At 37.8% G+C, this 19,739-nt stretch overlaps 4 protein-coding genes across 4 annotated transcripts; 3 read left to right on the forward strand and 1 right to left on the reverse strand.

Annotated features, from left to right (window-relative positions):
* The first annotated feature begins 1,919 nt into the window (after positions 1-1,919).
* Positions 1,920-2,650, forward strand: LOC306848051 (hemoglobin embryonic subunit alpha-like). The gene is made up of 3 exons (XM_079382373.1): positions 1,920-2,049; positions 2,137-2,344; positions 2,442-2,650. The coding sequence occupies exons 1-3, from the start codon at positions 1,955-1,957 to the stop codon at positions 2,568-2,570; spliced, it is 432 nt and encodes a 143-aa protein (XP_079238499.1). The 5' UTR covers positions 1,920-1,954; the 3' UTR covers positions 2,571-2,650.
* An 8,859-nt stretch (positions 2,651-11,509) lies between these two features.
* On the forward strand, positions 11,510-12,140 carry LOC306848060 (hemoglobin embryonic subunit alpha-like; the record flags this gene model as incomplete). Its single annotated transcript, XM_079382385.1, has 3 exons — positions 11,510-11,631; positions 11,711-11,918; positions 12,012-12,140. Exons 1-3 carry the CDS (start codon positions 11,537-11,539, stop codon positions 12,138-12,140), a joined length of 432 nt encoding a protein of 143 aa, XP_079238511.1. The 5' UTR covers positions 11,510-11,536.
* Positions 12,141-15,286: 3,146 nt separating this feature from the next.
* On the reverse strand, positions 15,287-15,975 carry LOC306847106 (hemoglobin subunit beta-like). The gene is made up of 3 exons (XM_079380887.1): positions 15,842-15,975; positions 15,531-15,753; positions 15,287-15,421 (listed from the first exon to the last, which is right to left on the reverse strand). The coding sequence occupies exons 1-3, from the start codon at positions 15,931-15,933 to the stop codon at positions 15,293-15,295; spliced, it is 444 nt and encodes a 147-aa protein (XP_079237013.1). The 5' UTR covers positions 15,934-15,975; the 3' UTR covers positions 15,287-15,292.
* A 1,660-nt stretch (positions 15,976-17,635) lies between these two features.
* LOC306853439 (hemoglobin embryonic subunit alpha-like) lies at positions 17,636-18,270 on the forward strand (the record flags this gene model as incomplete). Its single annotated transcript, XM_079390849.1, has 3 exons — positions 17,636-17,761; positions 17,841-18,048; positions 18,142-18,270. Exons 1-3 carry the CDS (start codon positions 17,667-17,669, stop codon positions 18,268-18,270), a joined length of 432 nt encoding a protein of 143 aa, XP_079246975.1. The 5' UTR covers positions 17,636-17,666.
* Between the last annotated feature and the right edge of the window lie 1,469 nt (positions 18,271-19,739).

Here is a 19,739-nt window from a genome sequence, read left to right on the forward strand (position 1 = left end):
ACTTGTTGTAGAATTTACATATCATTGCTCCCTTGTTGAATCTGATTGCTTCCATTGTCCTCATTTTGGATAAAAGCGTCTGGTAATGACTAAATGTATGTGTGTATATATACATATATATATATATATATATATATATATATATATATATATATATATATATATATATTCAGCTTTATATATATATTCAGCTTTATATATATGGGTAGCTGACTTGTCCTGGTGTGATGGAAAAATGTAAAAAAAAAAAAAAAAAACTTCTCTCATGCTATTTGTAACTAAGAATGAAGATACATTTTCTCATGTTATTTGTATGTTATGCTATATCCCACTATAAGACACAGTCCAGTTCTTATTTGTCAACTACCCATATAGCTGCAAAGAACAATGCTGGTTATTACAATACATATTAGTGTAATAACTTTCATATTACATAATAGAATGTAATCGTCTTCTCGCTGTTTATTTGTTCTTACAGTTGAACTTATAAACTGTAAAATAGCGAAAGAAAGAATGAAACAAAAACATCCCAATAGATAACAACTGAGCTGTATTTATTCCACTGTCCAATTTATATATATAGGCTATATATATATATATATATATATATATATATATATATATATATATATATATATATATATATATATATATATATATATATAATAAATGCTTTGCAAGGGCAAAATGTGCAACCTACACATAATGCACCATACAATATATGTGATCAACAAGCCTCAGTGTTTAGCCACATATAATATCATTCATGCATGATAAATTAACATGAATTTTTTTAACTCTAAACAATAACCATATGTTGACTAATACATATTTTGCGGGTGAACCATTCTGTTAGTTTATTTGTTTTATTTATTTTATTTTATTTAGATATTTGCACGTCTTCAGCATATGCCCCTGAGTTACACCATTCATGTTGAAACATCTTGCATTCTCAGAAGTGTCATTTGCAGCATGCTTCAGCAGAAAGCCTGAAGATCGCTGGAAGATCTCTATCCTTGAGCAAATTCGTTGTAATCGAGATCAGTGCCAAACATGGGTGGGCCTACTTCTGAAGTTACTGATAAAATGTGTTCATGTTCCCAGAAGATAAGACTTGAAATCCACCCTTTCTCTACAGCAATAGTAGTTTGGTCAAATATGAATGCCTGTGGGTTTTATCACTCCCATACAGTCTGAGAAGTCTTTAATTAAATGTCAATATTGGCGACGTGGACACAAATCACAGCGCCATTCTTAAAATAAGTATAATTTATCGGTTGTGTGCCATCAGCACTCTTAACCCAAAAAAACCCTCTTAATGGCTCCAAACATTCTTCAAGTAGTGTTGTGACTGTTTCTTACTTTTATAAATACACGATTCAAAAACTTTAATTGAGTGTGTTGTCTAAAACACCTCTTGTACACGAATAAATGCAAAGAAATGCTAACTTTTCGTTCGTTATTTAATCCATTCATTCATAAATAGCCTATGTTTGTTTGATTAATTTATAGGATATTTATACATATAAATAAAATATAAATATATTTGTTTGTTGCACTATCTTTTGTGATTAATTCATGTACATACAGACCATAGTTGTGGCAAAATGATGGTATAATATTTTAGATAAGGTAACACTTTAACGCAGTTTCACTGTTAGAGTTTTCCCTCAGTAAACTCATAATTTGCTGCTTATCGATAGTAAGATAGTTGTTTGTAGTAGTTATGTTTAATAGATACGTGAAGTATGCATTTACATGAGCATGCTGTTAGGTTCAGAATTTAACAGCTCTCTTGCTTATCAAGATTTTAGACATTTCCACCCAATGCCCTACGAAGGTGGAGTCAAAACATTTTTTTTCAAAATAATGCCCTTCTCTCCTTTAAAAGGCCCTGTCAAAAAAACACAGCTAGGTTTTCTTGGCAGCCTGTCCACAACTAAATCTAGTCACCATGAGTCTTTCTGCAAAGGATAAATTGGCCGTGAAGACCTTCTTCAGCAAAGTTGCCCCTAAGGTGGAGGACATCGGCAGGGAGGCTCTGGCCAGGTACTTTGAACTGCAGTTTCTGCATAAACGAACGGACATTTATAACATAGGCTGCTATTACATCTCTGTTGTTTTGAATCGTTGCAGGACTCTGTTCGTTTACCCTCAGACGAAGACCTACTTCTCTCACTGGGCAGACCTGAGCCCCAGCTCACCTCAGGTGAAAAAGCATGGGCTGACCGTACTGAATGGCGTCCTCAGCGCTATCGAGGTGATAGATGATCTCAAGGGGGGTCTGCTCACTCTCAGCGAGCTTCACGCCTTTATGCTTCGCGTGGACCCCGCTAACTTCAAGGTAAGGTTTCTGAAAATATTTTTAGTAATTTAAAGAATTTCATATTTAATCGCGATTAAATATACTCTATATTAACAACCGTTTTTTTTTTAATCAGATCATTAATCACAATATCCTCGTTGTGCTCGCAATGATGTTTCCTGACGACTTCACTCCTGAGGTGCATATTTCTGTGGACAAGTTCCTCGCTCAGCTCAGCCTGGCTCTGGCCGAGAAGTACCGCTAATATCGACCCTGTATTCATTTCCAACGCGACACTACATGTATTCGCCTTCACGAGGATGGAAATAATAAAATGAATTGTATAAAATCAAGCTATGTCTTTTGTCTCCTTTTGTTTACACACACACAAAAACATACCACAGATCTGGTAGGGTTGGTACACTTTCAAGATATAATTTCCCAAATTAAACTAGATGTAGGCTAGGCTACAGTAGGTAACTTGGTACATAAATAAAATTGAGTAGACCCAACGAGTTAACCCAAACATTTTTAAGAATGAATCAATAAAATAAAATAAAATAAAAAGCCAATATTTATATGAACTTTTTTCATCTAAACCTTCGTAAAATGCTCCACTCAACCACTGGTTTAGCTATAACTTATTTTATTTTCTATTACTGTTTTAATATGTATACGACACTTAAGCTAATTTAACAGATATTTCTTAGAATTAAAAAAGAATTACAAATTGAATATTTAAAAGTAATTTAAGGGTAATCAACTGGTCTTCCTCAGCCCGTTTCTACCGTAATGGTGCTGGTTTTTGGGCCGGAGCCGGGCTCGTGTTCGGCGGGGAAACTGCAAACCTCCGATCGGTGCCTTGGCAGCTAAGAACCACTGATTAACCATTACACCTGCCTTAATTTAGGATGAACTAAAATATTAATTAATATCCCCTGTTTGTTCTGATCTCGTGAGTAAGTTACATTAAATAAAACTAAAAAACAGCTTCACAATTGAAAGGCAACGTTGGTGGTTTATTAGCGGTTACAACTGTGGCGTGCTGCCACCACGCACACTCTCAGGGCATCTCCCCATACTGCACATGCGCAGACATATATTACTCAAACCACACCGGTTTGCCATTACTATAATCATTACATCTTCCTTTTTTTTTCTTTTTTTTTAAAAACACAAATCACAAACACAATTTTTACACAATTCATACACTACTAATAAATATAATAAATATTTCAGCATGTTTTGATAAATCTCTTTTAACATGTTTCAATAAGTCTCTCAGGGCATTTCCGTGCACGAATAGATCTTCTCAAGGGCATCTCAGTCCTTTCAACTTGCTCTGTTTGTTCTGACTCAGCAGACACATCTTTCAACAAATGTTGACGATTCCTCCTTAACACAGTACCACTTGGCATTTCAACATTGTGAGATCTTGGTTGAGTCTGTTCAAGAACAATGCCTTTCTTATTCCAGATATTGGTTTTATCTTTGAATCTAACCTCCTCGCCAACACAAAGCTCAGGCAACTGGCGAGTTCCTTTATCGTAGTATAACTTCTGCTTAGCCCTTTGCTGTTCTTTGTATTTCTTGACTTTCTCACCATGTCGTGTTAACAACAGATTCTCAGCCATAGGCAAATTAGAACGAAGACGTCGACCCATCAGAAGGTATGCCGGTGAGTATCCACATTCAAGAGGTGTACTACGATAAACAAGCAGTCCCATATAAAAACTACTTCCATCCTCTCTCGTTTTTTCCATTATTCTCTTTACTATTCCAACAGACTTTTCCACAAGACCATTGGACTGCGGAAAATGTGGACTAGAAGTTGTATGTTTAAAATCCCATTCTCCGGCAAAGCTCCTAAAGCTGGCATTAATAAATTGCGGGCCATTATCAGTAAAGACTTCCTTTGGTACTCCATGTCGAGCAAAAATTGACTTCATGCATGAAATAACATTTTCTGCTGTAATTGTGCTTAATATACACACCTCAGGATAAAATGAATAATAGTCAGTATAGGTAATTTTTTCCATGACATGTAAAAATGTCTGCACCTACTTTTTGATATGGTCTTTCAGGTACTGGATGTGGTTGTAGAGGCTCTTTTGGATTACTATATTGATGTTTAACACATGTCTGGCATTTTGACGTTACAGTTGTAATGTCTTGATTAATTCCAGGCCAATACATGACTTCACGAGCTCTCTTCTTACACTTCTCAATGCCTAAATGGCCTTCATGGATTTTCTCCAACATCTCATTTCTCAGACTTCTGGGCATAACCATCTTATTTCCTTTATACAAAATCTCATCACAAATGGACAACTCATCCTTGCAGTTCCAAAATCCATACACCTCTGCAACACAATTTTGTTTTTTATCTGGCCAGCCATTCATGACATACTGTTTCACCTGTTGGAGCACTTGATCTCGATCAGTTTCTTTACCAATTAAATTAATCTTGGAGTCAGCGACAGGCAAGGTTTCCAAAACCATGTTCACATATGCTTGAATCTCCTCAGTCAATTTCCCACTAGATGAAGAGGTTGGATCGACAGCTCTAGACAGGGTGTCAGCTATGAACATTAATTTACCTGGTGTATAAGACACAGTTAATGCATAACGTTGTAATTTAATCATCATCCTTTGGATTCTTAAAGGGCAATTATTAAGGCACAATATTATATTAAATTCTTCGAGAGAAAAAAAACTTAGACTGAGAAAAGTATTATATAAAGTAAGCGACTTGACTATATAAGAAATCATGTTACAGGTCCAATATTGGCTGTGGTCCTCAGTGTAATTAAGTAGGTTGCTTATAAACAGAATATCTGCATATTGCGGTTATTCTGCATATTATACTTGGGAACTCAACAAACGTTACTGTTTCAGGGTTAGTTGTGTTTACTCTATAAATACTGCCTGATCAGTAAATCTTTTTTTAAGAGTCAAACACTTCTCAAATGCATGCTGAAAGCTATTACTGAAATGTACAGATTAGTCTTTTTCCCCTCACTTTTGGCCAGTGTCCATTCAGATTCTACTGAAACGTGTTTTCCATTACGACAGCATGTAGTTTTAAGTAATAATTAATACCGACACACATTATGATTTATGTGTTGTTGTTGTTGTTGTTGTTGTTTTATTACACTTCACGAGTAGGAATCAAAGAATGCCCTTTATGAAGGTATTGGAGGTTCTCTGTCACTGTCGAGACCTTGTCATGGCGTCTATGCCTTTTTAGTGTTCAGGAAGGGTGGGAAAAATTAGACACACGGGCTACTGTGCCAAGACTGTAAGAGATTCAAGCTTTCTTATCTTAACCATTCATAATGCCTGACATAACACTTCTTTGCATCAGCCACTGACTTTTAACTGCACGCAAAATGCACATTTCTGGAACCGACCGTCTGTCACCATATTTAGGCTACTCCAAACAGCTGGTAAACAAACATTTATTGATTTATTTGCATGTGATTGAACGATCAAGTCATATTAATATTTTATTTTTCATTTTTATTATTATTATCATTATTTTAAATTTCCATTAAATATCCAAACATGCGTTTGCTTTTCATTCTAGAAAATATGTTTATTGTTTGAGTCTTATGAGATTTATATAAACACGGTCTCAATCTGTTTAGGAGCTTAATGAAAATGAAAAGAAAAAAATACGGTTTTATAATCTCTTCACAATACATCAATATCGTAATAAGCCTGGGGGCTGTTCCATAAACCAAGATTAGAGTATAAGCCAGGCTTATTTCGGTTAGTCAGGCTTATTTTTGGTAGATTCGGTTTCATAAATCAAATTTAAAAAAGTTCAAACTCAGTTACCCCGGCAACTTATGCTGGCAAACTAATCTGGTCCGGAGCAGGCTAACTGGCAGGCTAAGCTGAGCTCCTCTAACTCTGACCAATAGGAACGCATCCATATTACCACTGACTCTCTCACATACAGTCAGTTGAATTTATTATCGGTCCAAAAATAAAAGTATACAGAAAATACACCTTAAATAATCAAATAAATAAAAAATAGGCTACAACCAACTGTATTTAATGTATTGTGCCGAAAATGTAGGCGAATTACATTTTAACATAGTTGCTACTTGTGCATGCAGTTGATCAGAAGTTTCTAGCCATGCAGCATTTCTCTCTGAATTTATGACAGCTGTACCTTTTATGGTTATTAGAACATTAAAACATTACAATCTAAAATGTCTCTTTAAAGCATTAAAGCATAAAAACACAATCAAAAGTTAAAATCACTGAATTAAAAATGTAAATTTATAATAGAAATCAGAGTACAACTGATAAGAGGAACACACATGTAACTCATTTGAGCTAGTGATTAACAGTTGCTGCTATCATAAAAATACACTTAGTAAAATTCTATGTGTCACATTTAATGTCCAACAACAAATATTTTAGCAGAATGTATATTTTATTCAGAATTCCTGCGCTAGTATTCTATTCTGCTCAGTCTGTGTAGCGCGCATGCGCGCCGCAGCGCTCGTTCTCTCGCATAAGCCCCGCCCACTCCTGACAGCTAAATGGATATATTTGCATGGCTTTCTGACATTTACAGATGTAAAAATATACCTGTGACGTATCAGTTATGCACTGAGGAAAACACAATGTTTCAAATGCGTTAAACAGCACAAATATTCGCTGTTTGCTATGGTGGATCGATTTGATCCATGATCGACATTAAGGGCTGCTTCAGAATAAGCGTGTACGTAACATTATCCTGACTCACTGAACCTGGATAGCATTAGTCAGATTGCGTGAACTTTAATTGTCGTTTATGGAACCGCTTTAGTCCCGATTGATTTGTTAGGTTATTTCAAATCAGGTTTTGGACTTTAATTCCCGCTTTTCTTAGCGTCTTTTATGGAACAGCCCCCTGCTTTGGGGATTTTCTGGCTATGTTTATTATTATGGCAACGGATGAGAGTGCCTGATATAGGATCGGACAGGGGTGCGTTTCCCGAACAACGACGTAACTCGCTGATTAACCACCAAAGTACTATACATTGTTTTGGAAATGAACTAGCTAGTCATGACTGCTTCCCGAACACAATCGCATCTCCGTCGTTTAAACCACATTAGTTCAACAACATAGGGCCATTGTTAATGACGTAACACACATGTGGTGGAGGAATAACTTAAGCTATTTAACTGATTAGAGATCTCTAAGATGCTACTATATTGAACATGGCACCTACTGAGTAATTTACTGCTTTTGGTTCCCTGTCATTTTGCTTTATTTGATGTTTGATTAATCGATTAATTGATTAATTAACTTGCGACCATAGTTGGCTAACGATGCCTTTGGGAAACGCACCCCAGGTTGAGTGGCGCTGTCCAGTGCTGAAACCAGCAGGTCGTCGCTAAAAGGATGTCCAAGTAAAATATTTCCCGTATAATTAATAATATGAACATACAACCAAGAATGAGGACAACGAAATTGCATGTTAATTTAGTGTATCTCTTTTTTGCATATTAGCCTATGCATTAACATCAATAACAGAACAACACTGATCAGAATTGTTTAGGGTTTTATTAATTGGAAGGTGCTCATTAATTTGAAGATGCACATATATAATTCTGCGCAGCTTTTTAAAACCAGATGTTCAGTTAATGGTACTGTTTTCCAAGTGCTGAGACTGCAACAGGTGATCAAAATGTCACATATACGTTCTAAAAAATACACGTTCTAAAAGGATGCAATATAGGAAACATTTTGGTTTTCCTAAAAGAACCTTTCTGTGAACAGTTTTTAACGGAACTATTTTTTTGTTTGTTTGTTTGTTTTTGTAGTGTCAACGTTGTATTAAGCTGAAGAATCCGGTCCTTGATTCTGATTGGTTGAGAGCCACGTTCGAAGCCGTGGTAAATTACACTACAAACCTACACCAACCACAACTGTACAACCATAGTTTCCAACCACAACTGTTTCTGAGGAATTACATTGTGTGGTGGACGAATACTGTTTTTATTAATATCATTACACTCATTTGCTCTGTTTTATTTTGTGAAACCTTACTAAGTATATGGAATAACCGTTTTATAAAAGCAATAAGCCCCGTGAAGCCGTGGTTTACAGTGAATATATTCTTGGGGCTTATTGCTTTAATCTATGCCAATAAAGAATATTTATTATAATAGTAAGTGTGCTTAAAGGGAATGCATGTACTGTGATGCATAACAAGTGCTATTGCATACTACAGAGTGGGGAGACCGGGGAGTGTTGTAACACGGGGTTAGTTGTAACACGGTCAGTTTGACAAGTCAGAAAGGAGCAGAAAAGTAATTCAGGACAGAAAGTAATTTTTTCATTAAGATTATTTTTTTGCCTAGCAATCATTGTGTTGTAGATACAATTATTTGACTTACATAACCTAACGTAGCTGTTTCTCTAGTTTACTTTGATACTTTGCATTCATGCTAACTTTAATCCAACAAGCTAAAACAGTTAGCTATGTTATGGCTGTTTGGGGTGGGGATAGTTGTAACAGTTCATTAAAAATGTTACAACCAACTCCTTTTGATGATTTCAAATTAGTAGTTATCCAACCACATCCTCTATTAAGGCAAAGTCGTGTGAGGTTTTTATTGCACATAAAGGGATTTATGTAAAATGTGTTTCCATCATAGTTTATGTGCATATCTTCTTATTGGATAAAAACACTATCCGCCTCAAATGAGTAAATGAGTGCATACGTTTTTGTTGTTTTGTTTTTTGTATTGTACACGTTTAGAATTTATGTGCAACTTAAAATTTCCATCCAGCATTTTTTTTATGTGATATTCCAAAATTCACATAAAAATAGGTAGATGGCAACACAGTTAGTGACTGAATACAGCACACATATACGCACACAAACACGCACATCAATTGTTTTTGTGCTAAATTTTAAGTCCTAAAAGGAATACAATATAATATTTGTATCACTTTAAATGGTTCACTTTATTCAAAACTGATTATTCTTTGTTCTTCAAAAAAGTTTTCACATAAATTGGAAGTGTGGGTCTTATTTCAGCAAATTACTTCACACTGTGTTACAACTCACCCCAGTAGTGGGGTAGGTTGTAACAACGGGACTCTTTGCATTTGATATTAACTCACATAATCTGTCATTATGCAGTACACGTCAAAGTGAGTTTTATTTGTAGTAGACAAATGTGGCTAAAACAACCACTGAGTTACTAAGACTCAAACAAAAAGTGTTACTTTCATCCCCCTATACTACGCACTGCATTGCTAGTGTAGAATGCAATTCCAAACAAATTCCAAAGAAAGGGGTTTGTAAAAAAAAAAATGAAAAAGACTGTGTGAGTTATTTAACCCCTCCTCGTTCCCATACGCCCACCCACACTGAAGTTGTCCGGATCCACGTGAAGCTTGTCGGAGTGCAACACGCTCAGGGGCGCATAGGTATTCTTGATGTCAACCATGTTCTGGACCGCTCTTCCGAGTCCGTTGAGCCAACGCTATCAGCCACTTTTTTGTTAGCCATAATAGAAGCGGCGTCACTCAAGGACCCAAAGGAGCCAAAACATCGTTGTGTCCAAGGATACACGATGAGACATCTGTGGAGGAACAGGTGTAAATATAATATAAAACAAATTGCATCCAGATTAACAGACACACTCACTTTGCCAAAGCATGGGGCCCGATCACATCCACATTCATTTTTCCCCACATAGCTTTGATGGCTTTGCGCTCAGCGTCAGTCCACTCCACCATGATCAGTTTGCAGTTGATACTTTAATGCTTCTATAGCACTACTTGTTAGTGAGGTCGCATTTATTTATGTATCACTCACCCGCCCGTATAATCGTGTAGGCTAATCCTGCAAAACATATGTCATCAATTCTGTTTAAATGAAGTTAATCCAATCTGAAAATTAGCTTTTCACTTAGTAGGCCTACTTATCAGCGCTAAAACACGAGCAGGTTTAATGTGCCAAAATTAACTTGGACTGATACCAGAGCTGATATCTCGATATCTGTTTTCCGTAAACAGTTCAACAGCACAATGTGAGGCATAGCGGAGATATTCCGGAGATACCTTCAAAACGGCACCTTAATTTATTATAATTGCATGTTTTCAAAGGTGCCCCAACACTCAGGTAACTTATTCAGGTGAGCAACATGGTATGGCTTTTAGTGTATCACTGATCAAAATTGAAGAGTTCAGATGTAAAAGGCTGTATAGTGCCCTTTGAAATTTTCTTCTAAAATTAGCATTTCACTCAGACTCTTATGTTTATGTTCAGTTATTTCACTTTAATGGCAATAAAATAACTTATTCCTTGCCATAAAAGTGAAATAACTGAATCTACTCATAGAAGCCTGAGAAAAATGCTAATTTTAGAAGAAATTTTCAAACGGCACTTGGAGGCTTTTGCATCTGAACTCTTCAATTTGTATGCGTGAACTTGTTTAACCTACATTGTGGGATGAAATTTCCCCTCAAATGTAGTAAATCATGAAAATTTTGACATTGTGGGGCCTCTTTCTGTGTTCTTGTAAACCAAATGGCGTAAAAACGTAGGCCTACTAAATGGTGTTTTTTTTTAAATGCAAAAACTCCCAGATTTTTATGTAATAATGCAGAATGATTTAAGGGTAAAACAACGACCACTTGACAAATGTCAAATAAACATCCGTCCCACTGGTCCCGTAAGGTTATCTGCGTAACTCGTGTTGAAATCATAAACTGACGACTCCAAATAGTTCTCTATTTGACTTTTTTTAATGTGTTTATAAACAATTACAGAATAAAAAATATGCGTATGGCCTACATTTATGAAGTAGGCCAACACTTTCACAAAGGGTTCGCAATTGTTTTGTTTTGTTTTGTATGTTTTATCTAGTTCTAATTATTATTATTGTTGATGATGTGGCTGTTGTTGTTTTGAGAATCGAGCATTGCGCAAACAATAGTAGCTTACGGGGGAAAACAATCTTAATGTATTCTAGACTCTCAGAAAAAGAGCGCTCCCCTCGGTAAATCGCGTAAGAGTGGATTTAAAGAAGAAGAAGAAGAAGAAAGTCGTGAAAAACTGGAACCTTTTGGCACTCTTCCACAGGCTGATAAGTCATCGTTGGGGGTGAGAGGAGGGTCTTGGGTGTATCTTCCTGGTGACAGTATAAAACCGCCAGCCCTCTTGCCAACAGACTACAGAAGTTTGCTGCAAAAGTCATCCTTCCACAATGAGTCTCTCTGCCAAAGACAAAGCTGCCGTCAAAGACCTTTGGTCCAAGGTCTCAGCAAAGGCTGATGCCATTGGTAATGATGCTCTTTCTAGGTAAGGTTATTAATCTAAGCTAAGTCATAATATTTTCTTCGAGCATAGATCTGCCATTCAATTCACTGTGTCTGTCTAGGATGTTGGTGGTCTACCCACAGACCAAAACCTATTTCTCTCACTGGAAAGACCTGAGCCCCGGCTCTGCCCCAGTGAGGAAGCACGGGAAGACCGTGATGAGTGGCGTTGCTGAGGCTGTCAGCAAAATCGATGACCTTACCTCTGGGCTCCTAAACCTCAGCGAGCTTCATGCTTTCCAGCTGCGTGTTGACCCCGCCAATTTCAAGGTAAGTGCAACGAATTCATCTTTAGTCAATTCCGATTCTCTCGTACTCTCGCAAAGTCACGGTAACCTCATTTGTTTCCTGTGTTTGTCATAGATTCTGTCCCACAACATCCTCGTGGTTCTGGCCGCTATGTTCCCCAACGATTTCACTCCAGAGGCCCATGTTGCTATGGACAAGTTCCTCAGTGCTTTGGCTCTGGCTCTGGCCGAGAAGTACAGATAAACGCATATTATTGTGATGAAATCGGACTCCATTAAACCAGATGGATGCCTGTATAAACATTCTGTCTTATGATGCAATAAATGATTATATAAAAAAAAAACATTAACTAAACAGCTTTGGTGCATTTCTTTTCTTTTTCTTTCATAGACCTGTCAGTGTTTTAAAAACACGTCTGTTGTTATAACGTTGTAAAGCTATAGGCCTAACTATTGCAAATGGTGAGACAAAATATTGCAACTGTTTCATTCATTCATTAAACTACCAGCCAATGAACATAATGTTGTTTTATCTAGTGTTGACACTCATTGTAGCAGTAGCCTACATTAAGAGTCAAAAGTCCGACGTACCAATAAATAAATGAAAAAATCAAACCTAAAAAAATCACAATCAATAAACTTTAACCTTTAAATAAAGAAACATAATGCTATAATAATTTGAAAGAGCAGAGTCAAGAGAGCATGTCGAGGGCGCGCGTCCAGTTCTGTACAAGAGCGAAGGAGATCCGCCTATGAGTGGAAAGATTCGTGCTTGCACGAATCATGGATGAGCTATCACGTTTCAATAATAAGCTGTCGACACTTTGCCATTAAATTAAGACCATATAAAGTGTTTGAAATGAAGTTAAAGAAGACAATAAAGTAGCCTATACTGTCTGAAAGCTGCGTGCGCGTTGCGTAACACAAAGGCTATTTATTAAACACACACACAAAAAAACCAAACAATGAAATCAATATCAATGCAAAATATTATTAGTCACAGATATGGACGTCTTTAATCTAATAAAGTTTTAATTTGAATTATTTTAATAATAATTAATAACCATAATTGAAAATTAATTTGATTTTATTCCGAATGTTAACATGGTCGACCATCAGAACTATTAGCATTTACATCGAATATCAAAAAATCAACTGTTGCTGAATTTGATATTCACATAGCAATAGCCTATATTCAAATCAATTTACTATACATTTAAACATTTCTGTAACAGGTTTCATTGGTTTTAGTTTATATCTTAGACAAGGCCTTGAGAAAATTGTGGAATTTTACTTTTAATTGAGTATTGTGGTGAGTGGGGCGGGGCCGAGAGCCGTGGGAACGGAGCGAGGCCGGTGGAGTTAATGATAATGAGCGACACCTGCGACACTCACCGGTCTCGAGTCCCACGGAGGAGCTCCGGAAGGATAAAAGGAGGAGTGACGACAGTGGAAGAGGAGAGAGGACCAGGCCTGGATATTATTTTGTGTTTTGTGTGCGGCAGTCGTCCGTGAGGGGCTGCCGCTTTACTTTTACGTTTGTTTATTTTGATTATTAAATCCGTAAATGTTTGCCGGTTCCCGCCTCCTTCTTCCCGAATCTACGAACTTTGTTACATTGGTGCCGAAACCCGGGAGGAAGGAGGGACACGCTGTCAGAGAGCCCTCGCTGCTGAGGGGGATCGCGGTGCTGAGGAGATCGGGCAGCAGGGAGTAGCGGGGACGGCCGCTGGCTGCCCGAGGCGACGGTGGTGCTGGAGCGATGGAACATCAGGTGGGACGGAAGACTCGCGGCCGTGCTCCTGGGTCGAGGAGGGGGGCTGCCGTCCGAGAGGGAGCGGAGGAGTCGGCGCCATTCGCCGAGTGGCCGTAGCCTGCTGCCATCCGCCATGATGGGGAGGAGCAGGGAATGGGGGACTCGCTGCCGGCTGCCCTCGACCGGAGGAGCCATCGCCGTCCGCCAGGAGGCGGAGCGTCGAGCCGTCCACCAAAGAGGTCCAGTACCATCGCATGGCACCGCGAGTGAGAGCCTCTCAGCTGGTTGAGGACCAACCAGCAGTGTGTCCGGGAACCGGACCGAATTTTTTTTTCTCCTCTCTCCCCTCTCTCGTCTCTGTCACTCCTCATCCTTCCGTCTCCTTTTCTCTCGCCTCGTCTGTCCATACCCCCAGGTACGCCGCGGCCGCCCTGACGGGTCCCCCCCAGGAAGGGGGGGGGGGGGGAGTAGAGCGCAGTCTCGAGGGTACCCCCCGGCCTGCGAGGGGCGATGGGGGTATGTGGTGAGTGGGGCGGGGCCGAGAGCCGTGGGAACGGAGCGAGGCCGGTGGAGTTAATGATAATGAGCGACACCTGCGACACTCACCGGTCTCGAGTCCCACGGAGGAGCTCCGGAAGGATAAAAGGAGGAGTGACGACAGTGGAAGAGGAGAGAGGACCAGGCCTGGATATTATTTTGTGTTTTGTGTGCGGCAGTCGTCCGTGAGGGGCTGCCGCTTTACTTTTACGTTTGTTTATTTTGATTATTAAATCCGTAAATGTTTGCCGGTTCCCGCCTCCTTCTTCCCGAATCTACGAACTTTGTTACAAGTATGTTGGCAAAATTTAATTCCTACTTTTGGCTTCAATTGTGAAGTTTTGAAATCTTATAAATGAGGTGTTTCTCCTTCAGTAAAACTATTTTAAAAGCTTAAGTTGTTTTTCAACGTCAGTGTGTAAATTACAACCTTCCACAAATGTTTCTAAGGATGTCAGATGTCTCAAAAGTGTTCTTTAGTGTATTCTGTTATTTTACACCAATAAATGTATTATTTACTTAGGCCCTGTTTGTTGTTTAGTTTTGTTCATTTATTAATTTATTATTTCGCTTTGTTTTATCTATTTTTGTTTACCTTTTTTTATTGTTTTAAAAGGCTTGACGTTACCTTTGATTATGAATCAACACTTTTTCCACCTTAACACCTATTGTTAAAATGAAGGACTATTCCTTAAATAACATTATTGTTATGTTATTTATTATGTTTGTCAGTCGCGTACACGATTAGGCTACAACATCAAATATAAAACCATTAGTTATGTAAACAGTTAGCCTATTGAACAAACATTTCTGTATTTGTGTTAATATTTGTATCTGTTTTGGCTAAAAACTGTCCATCTGTTAACTCTCAGAAAGGCCATCCATATTTCAGCATACTATATGTAATTATAAAATATTTTATTTGGGAATGGCACAATCTTTCATAGCATGAGAATTTATGAATGAACTGTGAATTAATGCAAATATAAAATCAAGGATACACTGCACATTGAATAATGAAACATTTATTTGCTTCAACTCAGAAGAACTTATTTTTAAGCATCAGATGATCCTCTGTGTAACAGTCAAAGCAGGTTTTGTTTCTAGTGGTACTGTCTTTGAAGGGAGTTGATCGCGACGGCGAGGAACTTCTGAAAAGCGGCCTGGACCTCAGGGGTGAATGCAGCGCCCAGTTGTGCAGCAACAACGACGGTCAAGCAGTCACCCAAAAGCTGTGGGAGGACACAAGTGTAGTGTCATGGACAGAAGGGATGCATGAACACTGAAGTCAGAACAAAGCTTAGTAATAAACATTCTTTTGTAATCCAGGTGTCAACTTACCCTGAAGTTGTCAGGATCTACGTGGAGCTTCTCGGAGTGCAGCACACTCAGTTCAGCATAGGTGCCTTTGATGTTGTCCATGTTCTTCACGGCTTTTTCAAGGCCTTTCAGCACGACTATACCGTGAGCAGCAATCATGGGGTTTCCCATGATGGCAGCGGCATTGTACAGGACTCCAAACTTGCCGAAGTACCGCTGGGTCCAGGGGTAAACGATAAGACATCTACAAACCAGAACGAGGAGAAAGAGCATTTTATTAGAGCACAGTAAACTAGTTGTCCGCTTATCGTGTAATTGCCAGGACTCAATACCTTGCCAGAGCTTGCGGACCAACGACGTCGTAGTTCATATTGGAAAAGATGTCCTGGATGGTGGCCCTCTCAAATTCAGTCCACTCAACCATGTTTCCGACTTTAGATGTTCAGACAAAGTGCCTTAAACAGAAGCTAAAGAGTGCTGTGAAGAAAGAGTTTCGTTGCGGTGCTTTTAAATGCGCTTCATCACTCCACCCCTTGGCAGGCTATTGGGTGTCATGTTTGTGGGTTGGATCAACCAAGATCAACCAATACCACCCTAAAGATGCATATCATAGCCTACTTTATCCCTTCTAATATCCACAAAGATTAATTCTAACAATATGCCTCGATTAAAATAATAATAATAATAAGAAGACGAAGAAGAAAATAGAAACCACAATAAGCCGAGTCTATACTCTATTTTTAACTTATTTTAACGTGTTTAATTTGTTAAGGACCAATTATTTAAATCGGATGATATAGCACATAATAAATACGCTACATATGATAGAACATTTTATTAACAGGGAATTCTGAACATTGAAATTAGTTTTAGTATTGTTGAACTGTGCGTTCCATAATTATCCACAAGTGTTTTAAGTGGGGAAGTCGTGGCCTAATGGTTAGAGAGTTGGACTCGTGATCCAAAGGTTACGGGTTCGAGTCCCCGGCCGGCAGGAATTGTAGGTGGGGGGAGTGAATGTCCAGCGCTCTCTCCACCCTCAATACCACGACTGAGGTGCCCTTGAGCAAGGCACCTAACCCCCAACTGCTCCCCGGGCGCCGCAGCATAAATGGCTGCCCACTGCTCCGGGTGTGTGTTCACGGTGTGTGTGTGTGTTCACTGCTGTGTGTGTGCACGTTGGATGGGTTAAATGCAGAGCACGAATTCCGAGTATGGGTCACCATACTTGGCTGAATGTCACTTCACTTTCACTTTCACTTTCACTTTAAGTAGCCTACCACAAAAAACTATTAAGTAAATACATGCAATTTCTTCGTATATTTATTTTAGTTGCCTGCTAAACAAATAATGAACAATAATACCTTTAAATAGTTAATACATTACATTTATTTAATAAAGACAATAAGTACTTTTGTTCCAGTACCCAGAAGTTGAAACACTCATCTTTAGTGCTTTAAAGTAGCGTTACCAACAAATTTCAAATGTTTCGAGAATCTTTAAAGATATTATTGAACAAAAATGAATTAAATTCAGTTCAGTTTATTCTTTATCATAAACAAACTAATTTGCTACTCAACACCTAAGAGTTAAATAGCCTATAGTTCATCAGTAGCCTAAATAACTGAACAACTGATAGAGTTCAATAATAGTTTTACATTAAATACATTATAATTTGAAATTAATTAATGTAATTATTAACCATCTGTCGAATGAATAACTCCTATAAACGTTTTGCTTTTTTTGTTTTGTTTGTTTTACTGCGAAACTACAACTTTCCACACAAAGAGCAATTAAAAAATGTAGTGAACCTAGGGACAATTCTGATGTAGGCCACAGCAACTGACTCCACAATTATTATTAACTGAGTATGAAGTTCATTAATGAGTAGGCTATTAATAAAAATGAGTGAGTTACTCACTGATTTGTTTTTACGTTTATACTATGAGCTGTTTTTAACGGTTTACTGAATTGCTGAAAAAAGACAGAGTATGTCTTGAGAAAAACTGGAACCTTTTGGCACTCTTCCACAGGCTGATAAGTCATCGTTGTGGGTGAGAGGAGGGTCTTGGGTGTATCTTCCTGGTGACAGTATAAAACCGCCAGCCCTCTTGCCAACAGACTACAGAAGTTTGCTGCAAAAGTCATCCTTCCACAATGAGTCTCTCTGCCAAAGACAAAGCTGCCGTCAAAGACCTTTGGTCCAAGGTCTCAGCAAAGGCTGATGCCATTGGTAATGATGCTCTTTCTAGGTAAGGTTATTAATCTAAGCTAAGTCGTAATATTTTCTTCGAGCATAGATCTGCCATTCAATTCACTGTGTCTGTCTAGGATGTTGGTGGTCTACCCACAGACCAAAACCTATTTCTCTCACTGGAAAGACCTGAGCCCCGGCTCTGCCCCAGTGAGGAAGCACGGGAAGACCGTGATGAGCGGCGTTGCTGAGGCTGTCAGCAAAATCGATGACCTTACCTCTGGGCTCCTAAACCTCAGCGAGCTTCATGCTTTCCAGCTGCGTGTTGACCCCGCCAATTTCAAGGTAAGTGCAACGAATTCATCTTTAGTCAATTCCGATTCTCTCGTACTCTCGCAAAGTCACGGTAACCTCATTTGTTTCCTGTGTTTGTCATAGATTCTGTCCCACAACATCCTCGTGGTTCTGGCCGCTATGTTCCCCAACGATTTCACTCCAGAGGCCCATGTTGCTATGGACAAGTTCCTCAGTGCTTTGGCTCTGGCTCTGGCCGAGAAGTACAGATAAACGCATATTATTGTGATAAAGTCGGACTGCATCAAACCAGATGGATGCCTGTATAAACATTCTGTCTTATGATGCAATAAATGATTATAAAAAACATTAACTAAACATATTTGGTGCATGTTTTTGTTATACACATGTCAGTGTTTTAAAAACACCTTAACATGAGGATAACTATGCGAATGATGAAAGTCTCACATCAGAATACAAATATCTGCAACTATTTCGTTCATTCTACAGAACAACCAGCCAATGAACATGGAAGTAATGATGGTTTATCTTGTTGGCACAAATCAAACATAAGTTACCAATCACACAAACAAACAAGCAAATAAATAATATTTAAAACCTTTAAATAAACAAGCATATTGCTAAATAATTTCTCAACCTAAGCATAAATGGATGCAGAGGTGTAAAGCAGTAGTAGTAATTGAACTTCATTGGTCCGCTTAGTGCTTTTGGAGGGTTTTACAACTGTTGAAATTTAAATCCTTCGACGTATGCAAGAAAGAGCATATTTCACTGATCATAATTATATACCCGCTTATTAAAAATATATATATGCTAGTTACTTATTTCGTAAAAAAAAAAGGTTGCGTACTTTTTTACACTTGCAAATTTAAATAGGCTATAAATAAACTAGTTCCTCTAAACACAAACAAATGTGGAAACATTTCCGCTCAAATGTTTGAGATACTTTGACTTTTAATTGAATAAATTACAATGACTAAATTTAATTTGCTCAATTTGGCCTCAATTATGAACTTTTGGAATCTAGCAAATGGGGCGTTTCTCACTGGGTAAATCTAAAAAAAATATTTCTATAAAAAACGTTCTATATGTAGTTTTGTATTCATTATTTTATTTACGTTATATTTTGATAAGGGGGTTAAATATGAATTAGTCTATTATACTAATAAGTACATATATTATATAGCCTATATATAATACATATAATTACTAATTATATAATTATAATTACTAAAAAAACTGAATGCAGCAAAGAACACTTAAAACACTTTAGTAGTACACTAATTATTAATTAGTGCATAATACAAAAGAGTTTCAAGTGTTCTTTGCTGCATTCAGTTTTGTTTTGTTTTTATTTAGAAATGTCTGTTTTGATTTATGCATTTATTTGGTTAATTTATTCATTCGTTTCTTTTATTTATCTATTTAATGATTTATTTAAGATAATCAAAGACTTGAAGTGACTGCTTTGCGAATCAACACTCCTACCATCATAAAACTCATTGTTAAAGTAACGGACTATTCTTTAAAGGGGTCATATAATGCGATTTCAAGTTTTCCTTTCTCTTTGGAGAGTTACAAGCTGATTGAGCTGCCTGAAGATGCAAAGACTAAAGTCTCAAAACCAAAGAGATATTCTTTATAATAGTTAAGACTCGACCCACATGTCTACGTCATGGTGTGAGGAGATTTGCAAAACACAGCCCAAACATATACACAAT

Source organism: Barbus barbus (assembly GCF_936440315.1).
Source record: "Barbus barbus genome assembly, chromosome: 3".
Taxonomy (NCBI): domain Eukaryota; kingdom Metazoa; phylum Chordata; class Actinopteri; order Cypriniformes; family Cyprinidae; genus Barbus; species Barbus barbus.